The 19,001-nt window shown below is 47.2% G+C and overlaps 1 protein-coding gene across 22 annotated transcripts in view; it reads right to left on the bottom strand.

Annotated features, from left to right (window-relative positions):
* The window catches only part of NCAM1 (neural cell adhesion molecule 1), a 203,785-nt gene that overhangs the window by 59,730 nt on the left and 125,054 nt on the right, over window positions 1-19,001 (bottom strand). For all 22 annotated transcript variants that reach the window (XM_048512448.1, XM_048512454.1, XM_048512445.1 and 19 more), the window contains exons 2-8: window positions 10,624-10,698; window positions 9,193-9,408; window positions 8,145-8,288; window positions 7,358-7,495; window positions 6,417-6,534; window positions 5,574-5,743; window positions 5,260-5,402 (exon numbers count right to left, since the gene is read on the bottom strand). In XM_048512448.1, the coding sequence (XP_048368405.1) occupies window positions 5,260-5,402; window positions 5,574-5,743; window positions 6,417-6,534; window positions 7,358-7,495; window positions 8,145-8,288; window positions 9,193-9,408; window positions 10,624-10,698 (1,004 nt within the window). The remainder of the gene's footprint in view (window positions 1-5,259; window positions 5,403-5,573; window positions 5,744-6,416; window positions 6,535-7,357; window positions 7,496-8,144; window positions 8,289-9,192; window positions 9,409-10,623; window positions 10,699-19,001) is intronic.

The following is a 19,001-nucleotide window of genomic DNA, read 5'->3' as shown; positions in this document are numbered from 1 at the left end:
TTGAGCAAGAAAGCCCTGCCAAAAAACAAAACAAAATGTTAAAATTTCCCAATTGTTATCAGAGACGAGGGAGACTGGAGAGACCTTAAGTTCTCAAGTGCACACAAGAAAATACGTGCCCAATCTCACAGTTCAGCAGTCCTGCTTCCAGGCCTTCTTTAATGTTGAGGAGTTTTAAGGAACCAATAAATCCTGGTTCTGGATATCCACAGAATCTACTAACAATGTGTGTGTGGGGGGGGGGGGGAGATAGGGAGGGGAGCAAGTAGCCTAGATCTCTTTCTACAGCAACCAGTGAAAAATCCCTGTGTTAGATCTTCAGAAGTGGAGGGACAATGAACCTAGAATGGGCTGGAAATATGAGACAACCATCACCCCTAACAAACTCAATGTATTAAAATCAACTGTTTATCAAAGTAATATGTAAATGCGTTAAACTCACAAAATTCCAGGCCTTTCCTGAGCACGATACTGTTGGCCATGGAAGTTTGTGAGCAAGGCCCAAATGGCAATTCCCTCTTTCCCCCATCACTGACGCCATCAATGCAAAATGGGCATCAAAGTTTGGTAATCATTCCTAAATATCCCTGGCTCACTCTCTAATCTTTGTTACAAGTTTTTGGTGATAGTTGTCATCAGTGTGGCCACACTGATGGTTTGGAAGGCCCATTGGCTGCTATTTGTTTAACTGCATTGCAATCAATGTATTGTCGAAGGCTTTTACGGCCGGATTCAACTGGTTGTGGTGGGTTTTCCGGGCTGTGTGGCCGTGGTCTGGTAGATCTAATTCCTAACATTTCACCTGCATCTTCAGAGGTGCATCGCAGAGGGAAGTCTGTTACACACTGTGTAACATGCTGTGTATTGTAATCATTTGCCTTGGAGCTTAACAAACAACGGAAACGCAGCATATACACCGGAAAAATGCCCTGTGCAGAATGGCAACATATGAAAGACGTGAGAAGCTACGGTGCAGACTCCCAAGCCAACACATCAGGCGCAATAGCAGCGATTTCCACCCATTTCCCCTTCCCTCCGGTCCCCGTAAGAAACTATCCAAAGCAGCAACAGCCCTCGTAATTCCGCAGTACTGAACACCCAATGCTAGAGATGAGAGTTTCAAAAATAGTTAGCAGTTTTACAGTTGAGCATCTTGCTGGGGCCTCTACAAGCAGAGCCGGATTCTCCAGGGAAAGCCTCTTAGGGGCTGCCCTCCCAGCTTTGGGCTGAAACCTAACCAATTTATAACGAATTGTCACTTTATGTTTGGCTGCAGAAAATGCGACTGGCTTGTTGATTTCACCTTGTCATTCTCCCACATTTTTTTGCTGAGTTTGCAGCAGATTGTTGACAGGCCGAGCAGCGTGTTTGCACTTTGAAGCTGCCATCTGGGAATGGCAAACTGATAACGGTATTTAGGAGGCGTGCCACTCGTCATCCTGTGGGCAGCACCTTCAGAAGCAACGCTTGCAACTTGAAAATGGTGCAGCACAAGCATTTTGCAGAGATTGAATTACCACAACCAAGAAGAGTAACAAGGGAGACCCTGGCTGTCCCTCATATTGGCGATACTACAACAGCAATAGTTACATGACATGCCGCCTGTGAGGAAGGAAAAGCTGTCTCCTAAGAGAAGAGGCCATCAATGAGATAAAAGTTCTGGTTCTTGTGTGGAGGAACTAACACCCCATCGTCAGATGACTCTCTGCACATTCTCTGACACACTTTAAATCCAATCTGTACGGAGTTCCTGGATTAGAGAATATTTGTCCCATGTGATCCACTGGAAAAATCAGAGATTTTCCTTGGTTCCAAAGACGTGACGGTTTCTACTAGTCAGAACATAAGAAGAGCCGTGCTGGATTAGACCAATGGCCATTCTAGTCCTGCCTTCTGTTTACACAGTAGCCAATCAGCTGCCTCCAGGAAGCCCACAAGCAGGAAGACTGCAACAGGATCCTGCCTCTAGTACTGGAGGGAGCAGATATCCATCTTAATCCGTAGCCACTGACAGCCCTGTCCTCCACAAATTAGTCCAATCCCCTTTTAAAAGCCTTCCAAGTTGGTGGTCATCACCACATTGTGTGGCAGTGAGTTCCACAAATTAATAATACACTGCATGCAGAAACACTTCCTTTTGTCTATCCTGAATTGGAGAACATGTAGAGAAGAAGAAGAGTTTGGATTTATATCCCCCCTTTCTCTTGTAAGGAGACTCAAAGGGTCTTACAATCTCATTTTCCTTCCCCACCCCCTACAACAAACACCCTGTGAGGTGGGTCGGGCTGAGAGAGCTCTGAAGAACTGTGACTAGCCCAAGGTCACCCAGCTGGCATGTGTTGGAGTGCACAAGCTAATCTGGTTCACCAGATAAGCCTCCAAAGCTCAAGTGGCAGAACAGGGAATCAAACCCGGTTCTCCAGATTAGAGTGCACCGGCACTTAACCACTACACCATGTTGGCTCTTACCAAATATGCTAAATATAGTTTCAGTTGCTCTACAGTGCAGCAGCTAGATTTGAAACCAGTAGCACCTTTGATTCCACCAACATTTCCAGGATCTAAGGTTTCAAGGACCTTTGGGAAAGACAGCTCTGACTCTCAGAAGTTTCTACCCTGGAAATCTTGCTGGTCTTCCAGCTGCTACAGCACTCACGGACTATATATGCAGGTTAATTAAAATCAAGGGCTGAATTGCTAAATTGCTAAGGCCATCTTTATGAGCACAAAGATTAAGGAGCTCAATCCAAGAATTGAAGGAAAGCCTTACTGGAGTAGATCAAAGAACCACTTAATCCAATATCCTGTTTCCTAGAGTGGCTGATCATACAAATTCAAGTAGATCATAAGTAGGACAAGAACCTTCTTGGCTCCAATATTCAAAAGCTTATCATCTGTACACACGGAGGACTGTTGTATTGCTGTTTATCATACAAACATACTGTATGCAGAATTATTTATGCCTGATCAAGGTTTACTGTAGTGTACTGTACACGGAGGACTCTGCCATTAGTTGACGTTGTCTGCTTCTGATCCCCGACTTCTTTTAAACTGGCGATTTCCGCACAGCAGAAATATAACGTCTCAAAGATGTTTTAAAATGCATTTTGGGGAAGAGGTTTACCCAGCTCTCTCCCCAAAAACATGTTTAGGATGTTTTATTTCTCTCAACCCAAGTTTTTCAAAAACAGCTAAATCGGCAATCTTTTTTCCGGTACGGAATTGAAGACATCTCCTGCTTGCTGAGTGAACAAAATCGGGCAGGAGACACTTTATTTCTCCCACCCAAACCTCTCACTTTCATTTTGGCTGTTTGTACCCACCATTTTTGTGTGCTGCAGCAGAGGTTCTCCATGAAGGTTACCCATGGAGGTTTCCTCTGCTTGCAGCTCAGCCGCAAATGAGTTCCATGTAAAAAGTAGATGAATAAGTCTGTTTTGTTTGGCGATCCCACACATGTCTCATTTTTCCTTCTTTGTTGTGTTTTTAGGAGGATGTCTGTAAAGCTACACATACACAATTAGAGAAGCTTCAACATGCGCATGTTTGTGGCGTTGTAGCTTTGCAGATATTCCCTTTGAAACAAAAAAAAGTAAAAACAACACATGTGCGGGATCACTAGGCAAAACAAACTTTATTCATCTACTTTTTACGTGGACGTCATACGCAAATTAGCTGCAAGCAGAGGAAACCTCCATAGAAACCCTTCACCAAATGGTGGAGGCAGAAGAATCTCCGCAGCAGCAAACAAAATGGTGGGCGCAACTATGAAATTGACAAGAGCTCCGTCAGTCAGCAGGCAGGAAGAAATAACTCTTTTGGTTGGCAACACTTCTGTTCTCTGCCCAAAGCAAACAGAAAAAAACAAAACGGATCTTTTAAAAACGTCAGCGAATGTTTTATTTCTGTTGTGCGGAAACGATCACTGAGTCAGAACTAAGCACAAGGCCTGGAATTTCTTTCTCGGAACAGGATTCAATAATAAGTATACTTGATCTTGCAGGTGCATCAGTTTCTGGGCTATACTCTTCCTTAACTTTTGCTTGGTCACTTGCAGCAAGGGACAGATGCCAGCTGCAAAGAATTCCTGTCCAGGTTTGTCTGGAGAAATCCTCATTATTTCAAAACTGCTAATTATTTTTGCCATAAAGAACAGAAATGGGTCCGGCACGTGATCAACGACAGTTAACGAGCGAACACAAAGGCAGCTGGGCTTTTGTGCCTGAAGTTACGTGCAGTGCGAGTGTACAGCGCGGGAGATCAAGAGTACAAAAAAGTTAAACAGGCTCATTTTAGTTCAAAGAACCTTTGATGCATCCCTCCAACCCTTCCCCCTGTCAGAGTTACTGTGAGGTTGATGCACACTGGAACCTTGTGAGAGCAGGCTAGGCTGAGAGGTTGTGATGGGGCCAAGGTCACCCGGGAGGATTCCATGGTTGAGCGAGGGATTAGAGCCCGGTTATCCCAGGTTCTAGTCTGACACTCTAACCACTATACCACCCCACCCTTTCTCACCCCAGCTGCACAAATGTATAGTACAGCTATTGATCTACACGGCTGGTCTAATTAGTCTGTTTTTGTCTTCCTGTGGGGCGTCAGCTGCTATCTTGGAATTCTAGACGATCCATATAAAGGTTAGGGATGTTGAATCTCACTGATTCCTCACTAACCCAACATGTACATGTTATGCTCACCACAGGGAGGCTACCAAGCACAGCCCCGCTCCCCCCAAACTAGAAACTGGTCTCTACCACAGCTGTCTAGCACTGCATAGACCTCCACTATGTCACAGAAAGTATACAGATGTTTTCATGTGGTCCTTTCCCTTGGAGGGAAGAGCCTAAGTATGAAAGTCTACCTACTTTGAAGGAGCCAGCTAAACATCTCACAGTATCTTTCAATAGCATTGGGCAAGAGCTGTACTGTGGTTCATGGTCCGATCTGGGGAATCTCCAGCCCATATTCCACCTTAGCCATAAATTCACCTGGCGTCATACGCCTGATCTGCAAACTAGGGATAATGAGGCTGGCCTGATCTTAAAGGTCATAACTAAGGATTTCACTGGGACGATGTCCACGAGGCATCTTTGGGCCCTCACAAAGTGCTATGCAGATGAGCATTTGTATTGCCATCTGTTCTTGCCCCTCGCAAGGAAAAATGTGGTTTCAGTGTGCAATGCTATGCTGCAGGTGGCGGGGGACGAGAAGAGTTTTAGGCCCTTCTGCTTCCCGTTGTCTGGACCTCAGGAAAAGCAATACCTTCTCTTCATTGCTGATGTTGCGAGTGGAGGTCCTCCACGTGATGGAAGGGATGGGGTCCCCAGAGGCCTCACAGGTCAGGGTGATCTGATCTTCCAGCTCCATAGCTGTTTTGTTCTCCACATAGGTGATCTTGGGTTTCGCTGGAGGCAAAGAAGTGAGAGGTTTATGAATCTGTTGTTGAAATCACAGAGGTAACAGCTGCTGACAGGATTGGCTGTGAATTCCATTCACTTCCATGTCAGACAAGTAGGCTAAGCTTTTTACAATCTCATCTGGGGTAAGTAAAGGGGGGAAAAAACTCCAATATTTACCAAAAACTTTGAGATGAATCGTGGCGTCATGTTCTCCAGCTTTATTCTCAGCAATGCAGATATACTCTGCCTCATCGTTCTTCTCCACCCTGCGGATTGTCAGCTCCGAGCCATCATAACTAAACCCGTATTTTTCATCATCCTCCCCTTGTTCTATTGACTCCCCGTCCCTGGAGGGGAAAAGAAAAACACATCCAGGCAAGGGAAGTGAAGATTATTTCTACCACGAACCCCATATGGCTGGCTAATTTCTTTTTCATAGAATCATAGAGTTGGAAGAGACCACCAGGGCCATCAAGTCCAGCCCCCTGTAATGCAGGAACACACAATCAAAGCACTCCTGACAGATGGCCATCCAGCCTCTCTTTAAAAACCTCCAAAGAAGGAGACTCCATCACGCTCAGATGTAGTGCATTCCACTGTCAAACAGCCCTTACTGTCAGGAAGTTTTTCCTGATGTTTAGGTGGAATCTCTTTCCCTGCACCTTGAACTCATTACTCCTGGTCCCAATCTCTGGAGCAGCAGAAAACAAGCTTGCTCCCTCATCAACATGGCATCCCTTCAAATATCTAACCATGGTTATCATGTCACCTCTTAACCTTCTCTTCACCAAACTAAACATACCCAGCTTATCAAGCTACTTATCAAGCTACTTCAGTTGAAATATGTGAAGGAGATCACAGGTTCCAACTCTAGACCTTCTCCCAGACAAAGGAAGCTGGAGTGAAAATATAATGGCAGTACAGGCAGGGCCTGTGATCTGCCACAGCTCAGGTGGCACCTCGGAAAAAACCCTCTTGCGCTCAGACAACAAACACAAACTCAAATGTTGAGCATCTTACTTTGTCCAGCTGATGGTTGGCTCTGGAAAGCCATCAGCTTCACACACCAAGGTGACTGACTGGCCAAGATTTGCCGTGGCATTCACAGTGCTTTGCCTAGTATGAACAGTAGGAGGAACTGGAAAAGAAGGACAGAGAGAGGAAATACAGACACAATTCAGACAGGCAGGAAGAAAGGAGAAGGTGACCTTCAGTCACCCAGCGAAGACCCTTGTGCTTTGGTGGGAGCTGCCGACAGAAAAACATCTTTAAAAATCGACACAGTCAATAAGTTTTCCAATGACCACTCAGAAGCCCAGCTGAGAAAAGTCCCACCTGGCCCTGCACATTTTGTAAAGATACTTGGCTCTGCCGCCCCCCAGTTTTTGCACCACTCCTGGTACCCTGCTGCACTTCCGATCTTCAGCTCTTTTGGTCTGCTATCCACAGTCCTAGCTTTACATTAGCAAGGTGACAATTCCAGCTCTGCCTGTTCCTGTCATCTGCACTCAAACGTTTATCACACGCATTCCAAGATAAAAGTTTCAATACCCCCGAATCATAATATATCTCAACAAAAGGGAGGCTGCTGAGGCTACTCTTTTGAGTAGCCACAATAAAGTGTACCATGGTCTTCTTCACATCATACTTCTGCTGTCTCTAGACCCTGCAGAGAAAAGCCCCTCTAGAAAGGCATTTGTGCTTCCATTCCATGGCAGGGCTGTATATAACAACTACCTCTGATGTGTGATCCAAACAGAAATTTCTCTGAATTTATCTGTTTGTACCAGGGGCTTATCTACAGAAAATGGTGCCAAGCACTTAAATTGCCCCCCCCCCCCAAATCTGACAGGTCTTTCCCATTTTCTGAAAGGTGGATAGACCAGCTCTCCAGTGGCCAGGTCACCCATTGCTTTCAACCACAGCCTTCACCTAAGCTTGAAAAGACTCTTGTGACTCACCATTAACAATGACCCGGATCTCCCTGAAGTCCACCTCCCCACGGGTCAGAATCCTCCCTTCACAGCGGTACATGCCCTCGTCCGTTTTCTTTATCCCTCTGATCTGTAGGAAATTGTTGGCCAAGACAACAAACCGGACTGAAACGAAAAAGAAGGGGGAAATTCACAGAGATTCTTTTGCAGTGTCCACCTTCGTCTTACAATTCCAGAGACTCAGCTTATCTGACGAGCATGTTTCCGTTCCCCCAAAACTGTTCCATAATCTAAGAGATCTTATGGAAGAATTCAGGTCCAGGCCTATCACGGAATACTTAAGAATGAAAAGGAAGCTGTGTGGGTGTGTAAAGTGCTGCCAAGCCACAGACAAGTTGTGGTGACCCCATAGGGTTTTGAGGCAAGAGATGTTCAGAGGTAGTTTGTCACTACCTGCCTCTGCATCACAATCCTGGTGGACTGCTACCTAATTATTAACCAAGGATCACCCTGCTTAGCTTCTCAAATCTGACAAGAGCAGGCTCGTCTGGCCTTTACACAGCATGGGAAATTAGCCAATGATGTACAAGTGCATCATGAAATGCGCTCCATGAGCCACGCAACTTCCCATGATCGTGCATATGAACAAAGTCCTGCATATATCTGATGATTTCACCAGCAGCAATCCCCAGTCTAGTTCTAACTGCCCCCATTCTTCAGGTTGTCTCCCATGCCTTGCCCCTTTTCATGCCACACTGAATCGACAGCTCTCTTGACACAGGGATACAGAAGGGCCTCTCCTGGTCCACCGTACCATCTTTCTTCAGGACGACATCCCGGCCCAAGTGCTTCCACATGACGGTGGGAGGCATGGACGAGACCACATCGCACACAATGACGGCGTCCTCGCCTTCTTTAAACTCCTGTGGGCTGGGGGCATTCCTGAAGGTTAGTTTTTCTGGAAAGGAGAGGAATTAGGCTGTATCAAGACAGTACAGAGACAGGAGTGGGGGAGATGTGTCTGACGGGGATCTTATGAGCTCCAATAGCAAGGACAGAAGTACTGATTACAAATCACGTGGTATTTTTCATACAAACACACGTTCATGTTTAATTCATTCATGATGACAGTTTCAGAAAGTAATCACGGCCGCTAGCCATAGAAAAGCTATATTCGAGTCCAGTAGCACCTTAGAACCCAACAAGATATTTTGAGGTATGAGCTTTCAAGATCCAAAGCTCTGGCATCTGACAAAGGGAGATTTGACTCTCAAAAGCTCACACTTCGAAAACCTCGCTAGCCTCTAAGGTGCAACTGGACTCACATCTAGTTGTTTATTCACTGATGTTTATCTGCTCAATGCTTACTTGGGACTCTCTTTAATACAAAAGAGGGGAAGGCTTCAAAAACTACTCAGAGAAGGAGGGGGCTTTGTGATTCACATAAATGTTAAGCAATATTCACTGTAGGATCTGGGGAACACATAAAGCAGCCTTCAACCAAGTCTGACAATTGGTGTATCTAGATCAGCCTTGCCTGTTCAGACTGGCAGCTGTTCTCCATAATCCCAGTTGGAGATCTGCCTTAAACAGAGAGGCCAAAGACTGAGACTTCTGAGTGCAAATGCTCCACCCAGTTTGCCAGCATAAGGCAGCTTCATGCATACAATGAAGAGTCAAGGATGAGTTCCTGGAGCAAACCACCCATTTCTAAGATGAAGCGGAATCCCCCCCCCCATGTCCCCCCACTTCTAAATGGCTTCTCCCGCACCTCCCACAAAAGGAACTGGTTAATGTGTCAGCCATGTGAGTCACATGGTCCCGGCTCAACTCCTCAAGTAGAAACAGAGCTGGCGTCTTACGGAAGATCTTCACGTTGAGTGTGGCCTCAGCTTCTCCATCATCGCTGGTGGCCACGCACTTGTAGATGCCGGCGTCATCTATGTCCACGTTGTAGATGGTGAGGGTGGACTCAGAGTCTCCATTGGGTGCCACAGTGATGCGCTGCTGGTTTGTCACAAGCTTCTCACCGTTGGGGGCAAACCAGGAAATGTCTTTGTGTTTGGCATCCCCAATTACTAGAAACAGAAATGACTTTTAGGCAGAACTCCAGCTCAGCGATACTCTCAGTGGCTCAGGAGCCACATGTGGCTTTTTGAGATGTCACCTAGAGTTCTCCCAAGCACTGTTTCACAAGGGGGCACCTGTCCTATTCCAAGAAAGTGGACATGGTTGCCGCCCAGCAAAGCTTACAGCTGGCAGATGGTTCCCACTCTGGAATAGCTGTGAGCTCCCATGAACTGTGAGATCATACCAGGAATGGAAGCAAAGACCCCACCCCACCACTCTTCTTCACAGCTCCCGGACTTCCATCCTAGAACCCTCTGAAGAACCCAGAAAGCAGTTAGGAAAAGTAAAGACCCCACCAGGGCCACCACCCAGCAGAATGGCAAGCTGGCCACAGTAGCATGTTGGTGATTTTACAACTCTTTCTCAACAACCAATTTTCAGTCCTCCGGGCAGCCTGGTAATCTCTCACTCTCTTCCCTGGGCTGGTTTGCCTGGTACCAAGGAGAGAGTGGCCTACTTTTTGGCAACCTGTTTGCCAAGAGAAGTTATGGCCTGGAGGGAATGAAGAGTACCACCCTTCATTTCCAGTTTTGCGTGGCAAAAATCAGTCCCTTAGGGTCACAGCAAGAAGCAGACGATGAATGGAAATCCAAGCCCTACTCTCACGGCTTCCCCAACAAGCAAACCTGGGCATCCTCAAGGAGTTCAGAGGGATGAACAGATGTATCTCTTTACTTATTTCATTTCACTTGAAATGTTTTCTGCCATCTTTCCACCTGATCCAAAGCAGGGAACTGACCTTCTAGTTCCAGCATTCCTCAAGGGAGACACCCCCTGCAGTGAAGTGAATCTAAAACATGCTTTCACTGCGTGTCATTAGCACTCCCTTGATCTGGGCTTCTGGAGCTTTAAAAAAAAGACATGGGCCAAATCGCCTGGCTCAGTTTCAGATCCACTAATGCTTAGAAGCGTCCTGGCGTGTTTGCACACCACTGAGACCTCTGAGGTGTGGTCCCGGGACATTTAGTTCTCACTTAATCTGCACAATACTCAACAGATGAGCAAGTCCATGTTTGGAACCCAGAAGCGTATCTCCTAGGATTGGCAGCCCCTTGGGTATCTCAAAGCAAAGGCTTCTATTTTTCATGCTCAAGATGGTGAGCGAGCAAGGCCGTTCCACCCAAGAGGGGTAGAAAGACCACTACCAGGCAAGCTTCACTCACCTTCACAAACAAAGAATTTGGACTCTCCCACAGCAACCTCCACCTTGTTTGGAATGATGTTCACCTGGAGAGAGACTGCAAAAGACAAAAAGAAGCAACAGAGTGAGACTGCAGCATCAAACTCTTACAAAAGCAAGCAAGGCAGCTGCATCGGGGCCATGAGAAGGTTGCTATGCTGGCAGTGGTGGCGAACCTATGGCACGCCAGATGTTCAAGGACTACAATTCCCATCAGCCAATTGGTCATGCTGGCAGGGGCTGATGGGAGTTGTAGTCCATGAACATCTGGAGTGCCATAGGTTTGCCACTACTGTGCTAGAGCTTCTGGACAGGAAGATGCAACTCATGGGCACCCAGAGTATCTGGGAAAGGCCAAGGGGTAACTGAGCACTGATCATAATGGCAGACCTACATTGCTGCAATGAGAAAAGGTTCATATGGCTCCCTAACCTTTTAGGGCAAGAGGTGTCTTAGCCTTCTTTTCAATCCCAGGTTTACTGATGAGAAGGCGGAACTGCCCTTCACAGGAAACAGAGCTTGTTGCTGGGAGAGTACATGATGTTGAAGGTGCCAATAAAGCCCCTCAGTGTTCCCAACTAGCTAAGTAAGCCGCCTTAGAAGGTAGCTCAGCCCCATCTGAAATTTCTCTCCAAGTCCACAAAGCAAACCAGGTTGCAGCAGGAAGTGTTTCACACACATGCCCAGAGGCACTGTTGCCTGAACCCCCTACAAGCAGCAACAAAGCGCCCTCCTTCCTCTGACTCCTGATGATCATTCTAGGTTCTTCTCCTTCCTGGCCAGGGTTGCTTCAAGGGAGGGCAGGTGGATTCCAGTGTCACACTGCCATGTTTACACAGGCTTGTTAAAAACTGGGTGCATATACTGGACTACCAGTGCACGCGTGTTCATGTGCAACAGAGGAACAGAGAGTCTTGCTGACATGGTCCACGATTTCTGTGCATAATGTTCTGAGGAGGGTCAGGAGAGACTGCCTAGGAAGGCAAGAAGCTGGCTAGTCTCCAATCCCTAATTCATGAGCGCTTCCTTTCCCTACTCTTTCCTCTTGACTCCACACTGCTCCTTCAAATGCTCCATTTCACTCCCGCACTTCCCCTGGAGGTTACCGTCTCTCCTTCCAATAACACAGCAGCTGCCCTTTTAGTCTGCTTTATTTCAGCGTAATCTAATTTCTCTTGACTATATTACTTTAACATAATTCACTCCCGAGCAGAATGGCTGGGCCAAACGTAATGATAAAATGTGAAAGCTTTATTAGATTCAGGACGGCGTGAGCTAAATAGCCCAAGTCCAAAGAGACCTGCTGTCTTTCTCTCCACATTAATCTTATGGGCACCTTCTTTTGGATACAGTGTGTTGACTCTTCCAAGGGTGGGCTTCTCTTAGGGATCAAGAGAGCACTGGGGTTATGCTCTACAGCAGGGAGTCTTCAACAAGATGAAGGTGGCCATTAGGCTGGGAAGACCAGGGTAATAAGTTTAACAAAAATAAATAAAATAAATCATGGGTGCCATGGTGCCCACCACACCTTTTCTGGTGCCCACCAAGTGTTTTTAGGAAATGAGTGAGGCCAGGTAGGGCTTTTGCCCAGCAAGGCTTCTGAATGGCTGCACGGATATTTAAAAACATTGCTTGGGTAGCAGCTGCCACCACAGCACAAGCATCTACACTGTGGTACTGAAGTTAAGATGTGGTGGTCTTTTTGAAGCAAGTTTCTGCATGCTGAACCGCACAAGCTGATTTGGAGGTAGGTTTATCAGTGACTACTAGCCATGGTGACCACAGTGAATCTCCATGTTCAGAGGCAGTCAGCTTTTGAATGCCAGCTCCTGGGGCAAAGTGAGGGGAAGGCCTCGGCCTCTCTGCCCTGTGGTCAGACCTCCAGAGGAACTGGTTGGCCACTGTTTGAGACAAGATGTTGGACTAGATGGACCAGTGGCCTCATCCAGCAGAGCTCTTCTTAATGGACCTTCTCATTGGATCCTTCCAGTTCTACTATACCAGTTCTGCCCTTAATGGGCCACAGCTCAGTAGCAGATCATCTATCTGCCTGGCATGCAGAACATCCCAGGTTCAATCCCTGGCATCTTCAGTTGGGATACAAAACAAGGCTAAGGAGCAAATAAAAGTGACTGGGGAAGCCCTTTATCTCCAGTTGAAAAGGACCAGGCAATAGGTGATGGGAAACATCTCTGCATGAGGCCCTGGAGAGATTCTAGACCGTCTTGACCTTGACAGACCAAGAGTCTCATTGGGAGTAAGGCAGATTCCATATGTTCCATTCTGGGACTTTAGCTCCTAACCCCAGCTTTACAAGGGACAAAACACTGGCTCACTCTGCACCCATGACTGCCCATTGGCTGAGGAGACAAATTACTCATGAGCACCAATCGTCACCTTGCACTCTGTTTCAGAAAGAGAAGCCATGCCAGGCAAGTTATGCTGCAGCAGACCTCTCCTACTGTTGAACCAAGTCCAAACATACCTTCTTTGGCTGCATCCCCCCACCCCCTCGAAAATCTTTCTGCTCCACACTAGAGCAGAGCAACGCATCCACAGTTGCTAGAATCTCAGGCTCTGGCAGCCTTTTGTGATAAGTAATGAGCCATTAGGGGAGCCATAATTGGATCCTGGCTCCCTTCCACAGACGAGCTCGTCAGAGCTTCCTGGCCTATCTCATCCAGGTCAAAGAAAGATTTCAAGAGGGTTGATCTAATGTGTGTGATTCCTAAACTGCAGCCATTAGTTGGAGGGAAAACAATAGCCATAATAGAACAATCACTCCATCCAGCATAGCCAAAGCATTCCTCATCTCCTCTATTGCAAATGCCTAATTTGCTAAACAGCTTGATGGCTCAAAAGCACAGAATCGGCTGCCTCCTTTCGGGGGTCGTCAGACCACAGAGAAATACATTTCAATTGTCCCCGTGTCCCTTGAAAAACATGAACACTCCCGAAACCATTGCACAGTTCGTATAGCAAGAATGCAGAACTGCCATGTCTAACACTGAGACGCTGCCGCAAAGCTGGTCTGGCTTGGATTCCAGAGCAGCCTCTGCAGAACAGCTGTTTGTGTCACATTAAGATCCAGGAGAGCCGGGTTCAAACGTGACCTAATGACTCAGACAATCCCTGTCTTCCAGTCCAACCTCCCTTGCTGGATTGTTGAAACAATAAAATGCATATGGAAGAAACCTGAACTCCTTGGAAGAAGGATAAGATGTTTATAATACACACCACAAACAAAGAGAGATCCCACAGCACAGTGATAGCAAACGCTCCCAACAAGGCTGAATCAGTACGTCCTGAGTTCACATCTCCGCTCAGTGGACCTTCGGCAAGTCTCTCTATCTCAGGGGTGGCCAACCTAAGGTGCTCCAGATGTTCATGGACTACAATTCCCATCAACTCCTGACAGAATGACCAATTTGCCATGCTGGCAGGGGCTGATTGGAATTGTGGTCCATGGACATCTGGACATCTGGAGCACCATAGGTTGGCTACCCCTGCCTCTTCCTCAGCCCTTTCTCTGCCTCTGATGTTGCCTCTGGTTGAAAACAGTATCCAGATTCCACCCCTTAAAATCTACCACATTGGGCTACCAAGCAGGAAATGTCATGTGCGATCCAGCAATACTTTGAACATGAATGCAGCGCTTCAACTTGCTTCACAAACGTTGTCCCGCAACAATGCTGCAAGGGCAGCGCTTGTACAGATGGAGGAGGGGAATCACTAAGGCTGAGCATGGCATTTGGGCTTCCACTGTAGTATCCACTGAGCACCCCATATGGGCCTTTTTGTGGGGTAACTGCCTACCAAGCCATACCTCTGAAGATTTGTTGAGATGGCATTGAGGGCTGCTCCCACTCTCTCCTGAAGAATTTGTCTTTTGATAGATGGGGCACTTGGCATATATTTTGAACATTTTCACAGGTGTCAGTACTTATTCTCCAGATGTTAGTAATTGGATTGCAGTTCCTTATCATCTCCCTGCCAGCATGATGCTGGGCAGGGGATGATGGGAACTGTAGCCTGCCACATCTGGAGGTTGGCGAAGTTTGACACCTAACATGAATAATGAGCACCTCAAGGGTCACACACAAAACCGCCTTCTGACACTTTAATCAGGACAACTCAAGCACTTCGAAGTCCTTGTCTCTGCCTCAGATGGGCAGGAGCTCTCCAGGATCTCAGGCGGAGGTCTTTTCCATCACCTACTGCCTGATTCTTTTGACGGGAAATGCTGGAGACTGAACCTGAAACCCTCTGGCTGCCAAGCAGGTGTTCTACCACTGAGTCGCAGCCTCTTCCCTCAGAGGCAGACCCAGGTACTCACGGTTAAGATCTGCTGACAAGCTCCTTCGCCCCATTACCTGGCCTACTTCCTTTCGCCAGCCAGTGACTACCACGCAACTTGTGGAACCAAACTCTATTCAGTGGAGAACTGCATGAAGAGTCACGTGTCTGTGTCCACCCTGAACCTATGAGCTTTTCATGAAGCAGAAGGATGGACCTTCTGGGGTTCCTTCAGCTCCAAAAGCAACTGGGAGAGTGGTTAATAGGGGGTTAAGTCCTACCACCTAAAATTCAAGCAGCATTTCTCTGAAGTGCTAACCACAAAGAATCTGCCTTCTTGGCCCTGATTTACTTTCTCCCAGAGTCACCCCAGGGCTGCTGTTATCTTCCTATAAATAAGCCGCTGCTGTCAACACCGTTGAGCCAGACTTTACAAATGTCACTGTCTGGGCTGGGAACTGCTATGAAATGGTGACAGGTTGACAGCAGACCTTACTACATGTCCACCATAGTGGCCAATCGGAGAAAGATAGACATGACCCAGCAGGGCATCCGTTAGAGTTTCAAGACCTGTCTCAAATGCATCACTTCTGATAGAAGAATTTGGGCTTTGGAACCTTGCAGCCTCAGAAGCACAGCAGATTTGGGATAGTGAGTCCCACAAAGGCTATCAACAAATTAAATCTTTTTTTAAAAAAATTGATTAAATGGCTTTAAATTTAGGGAGTAGAAATATATATATTCCTGACCTGGGCGGCTCAATCTTGTCAGTTCTCAGAAGCGAAGCAGAACCAGCCCTGGCTAATACTTGGATGGGAGACAACAGAGAAAATCCAAGGTTGTTACACTCAGGCAGCCAAAAGCAAACCACCTCTGCACATCACTTGCTCTGCCAACCCTGCAGGGCTGTGACTTGACAGCACCTTCCAACACCAACACCAAATACATAATATTATCCCTTGATGAAAAGAGTCCCCAAAGGAAAGAGGCCATCGCTGTATAAGTGTAGTTATTTTTATGTTAACCCTTGCCAAACCAGTGTGTAAAGTGATGTAAACATCCTGCCATCGTGGGCATCATGACACTTAAAGAGAAGCATTACATCCAGAATTCACAATGCCACAAGCAGAAACAGCAACCAGCAGCTCAGATACTCCAGGCAATAGACCCTTCTGCCTTAATCCAAACTGAAAACCGGCAGAATTAAATAAAACCTTTTCAAACCAACTGGAAACCCCTTAATGGATAGGGCAAGCTCCCAGCACTAAAGGGAGGGCATTGCTTAGTTAGAGAGCAGCAAAGGCAAAGTCAGTACCCACAGGAGACCCACAGGTCTAAGCAGGCCTGGGTTTCTGGCCAGTCACTGACAAACACCACCCTTAAGGTCAAGTTTGGTGAGTCAAGAACAGCACTGGCATTTCCACCTCCCTGTCTCCCTCTGTCATGGACCGCTGTGGTGTTGTGATGTTCTGCCTGGCCATATCTAATAGAGCTGACAACCACTGGCAAAAGGAGGGGAAACACGAAATGCCAGGATGCCAGGACACATTCCCCTAGAGAAGAAACAAACCCCTCAGCTACAGTTTCTAAAGGCAGCCGCTTATTAGCTTGAATGTCTACCCTGGGCCACAGCTAGAAGAAAAAGCCACGCTTGATACATTGGATGAGTGCACAGAAGTGGTCCCGTGGGCTGACGCGTGCCTCCTTCACGTGAGTGAGGCCTGTCAAGCGGCCACATCTCCTCATCAACAGGTGGTCCACAAATTGCCACTTTGAGGGTACCAAGGGCACCTAGAGGGCAGCAACTGTCGTAGCGCCAATTATTAGCCCTCCATGAATGCCTCTCATTTGGGCTCTGCAAGCAGGGCCAGGCCTAGTCAGTGTTTGGATGGAAGGCTTCCCAGGGAGCCCAAAGGCAGGCAACGGCAGACCAGCCCTCTTCCCCTCCTGCCTGGAAAATCATACTGGATTGCCACAATTCAGCTGAGACTTGACAGCACTTTTCACCTCCAGCATTCTCGGTTTCATTTTTGCGCAGACCTGGATCACCCAGGCTAGCTTGATCTTATCAGCCCCTAGAAGCTAAGCAGGGTCAACCCTGGTTAATAATTGGATGGGAGACCACCAGGGAAATCCAGGGTTGGTATGCAGGGACAGGCACTGGCAAACCACCTCTGAATGTCTCTTGCCTTGAAAACCCCATTGGGGTTGCCATAAAAGTTGGCTATGGCTTGATGGAATTACCACTACCTCATGCAAGCCTAGGAAGAGATGCTGGGAATCTGTGCAGTCAGTGAGGAAACTAGGAACCCAAAGATTTGCTGAAGAAAAATTTGAAAATGTTTAGAAGAAGAAGAGTTTATACCCCCTCTTTCTCACCTGTAAGGAGACTCAAAGGGACTTACAATCTCCTTTCCCTTCTCTCCACCCCCCGCCCCAACAAACACCCTGTGAGGTGGGTAGGGCTGAGAGAGCTCTGAAGAACACAAGGTCACCCTGCTGGCATGTGTTGGAGTTTCACAAGCTAATCTGGTTCACCAGATAAGCCTCCACAGCTCAAGTGGCAGAGCAGGGAATCAGACCCAGTTCTCCAGATTAGAGTGCACCTGCCCTTAACCACTACACCACACTGGCTCTCTATTTAGCCACACATTCTATGAACCGTGCAGTAGAGGACAGTTTTCCACTGACCAATACTATGAACAGGACTCAGGCTGAGTTTCAGAGCAAGCCAGGATAGGAAATCAGCGCTGATGGGAGGAGCAGGCGCTGGCCTAGCAAGCCAGGAAGAAAGCCGGGGGAGTGAGGCCTGTCAGAATCATCTCTGGAACCCATCCGTTTGTGGATAACCTCTGTGCCATTTAAGGCATTAAGGTCCCAGGAGGACACTTGGCAGGCCTTCCCCATTCTTCTTCCAATCACATTTGTCCAAGCTTTGCTAGCCATATCAATTCATTAGAGTTTCAATTTGCCAATTCATAAAACTGGCCTTCCATTTGCAAAGCATCTCCAGGGAAATGGATGGCTTCTGTGATCTGAAGTGACTCAGTTGTGGCGCAGCATCCAAAAGGGGGGAAAAGAGAAGATTTACACCAGACTGGCTCCAGTGGGAGAAAAGAACCAAAGAGACCCACAGCACAAAGGAGACTGCCAGCCCATTCTCCTAAGGGGGGGCTCTCTCCTTCCTTTTGCCTCTTTAAAATCTCTTAAAAGTGAGGAAGTGGGGAGGGGCTCCCTTCTTCCCTTTGCCCCCTTTCTGAGGCTCTGTAGCAGCAAAGCGTCAGCAACTGGCAACCTCTGTGCCACATCTGGCTCCCTGCCGACATCTCCTGGCTCCTCCAAAGTCCAAAGAAGGGTCATGGAGCTGGGGTGATATCAACGGTGATGGAATTCGGCAGCAAGCAGGAAGAAGAGAATGAACTTTAGCTCCATTATTCATATAGTTCAAAAATCGAACCCCTTGGTAGGAAGTATCAGAAAAGGGACTGAAAATAGAATGGCCAATATTGTAATGCTCTTATATGGAGTTATGGCATGGCCTCATTTGGAAGAGTGGGCAGTTCTGGTGGCTGCATCTCAGAGCACAATGGAGGGCAACCAAGATCATTATGGGATAGAATAGAATCTATGGGCTCAGATGTTCAGGACCAGCACTCCCATCAGCCCCTACCAGCATGGCCAATTGGCCATGCTGACAGAGGCTGATGGGAATTGCAGTTCCTGAACATCTGGAGAACCGCAGGTTCCCTACCCCTGGGATAGAAGGACCTTTCCTATAAGGAAAGGCAGCAGAGGCTGGGACTTTTCAGTCTTGGAAAAAGGGGCTAAGGGGAGACAGGGCAGAGGTTTATAAAATATGCATGGGGGACAGAGGGTTATCTCTCCTCTAGAATTCGTGGGCACCCAAGGTAAATTGTTGGAAAATAGCTTCAGAACAAATGGACATAATATTTTTTACACAACAACCTCCTCTACCAAGTCAGCAAACTGATCTCTAACAAAACAGACCCAAGGTCCCAATTTCCCCCAATTAATTATCTCAAACTGGGCGATGGAAGAAACTGT

The sequence above is a fragment of the Sphaerodactylus townsendi genome, linkage group LG12 (assembly GCF_021028975.2).
Source record: "Sphaerodactylus townsendi isolate TG3544 linkage group LG12, MPM_Stown_v2.3, whole genome shotgun sequence".
NCBI classification, from domain to species: Eukaryota; Metazoa; Chordata; class Lepidosauria; order Squamata; family Sphaerodactylidae; genus Sphaerodactylus; species Sphaerodactylus townsendi.
The sequence above is the reverse complement of the archived record's forward strand: the minus strand, read 5'-3'. Positions and strand labels throughout refer to the sequence as shown.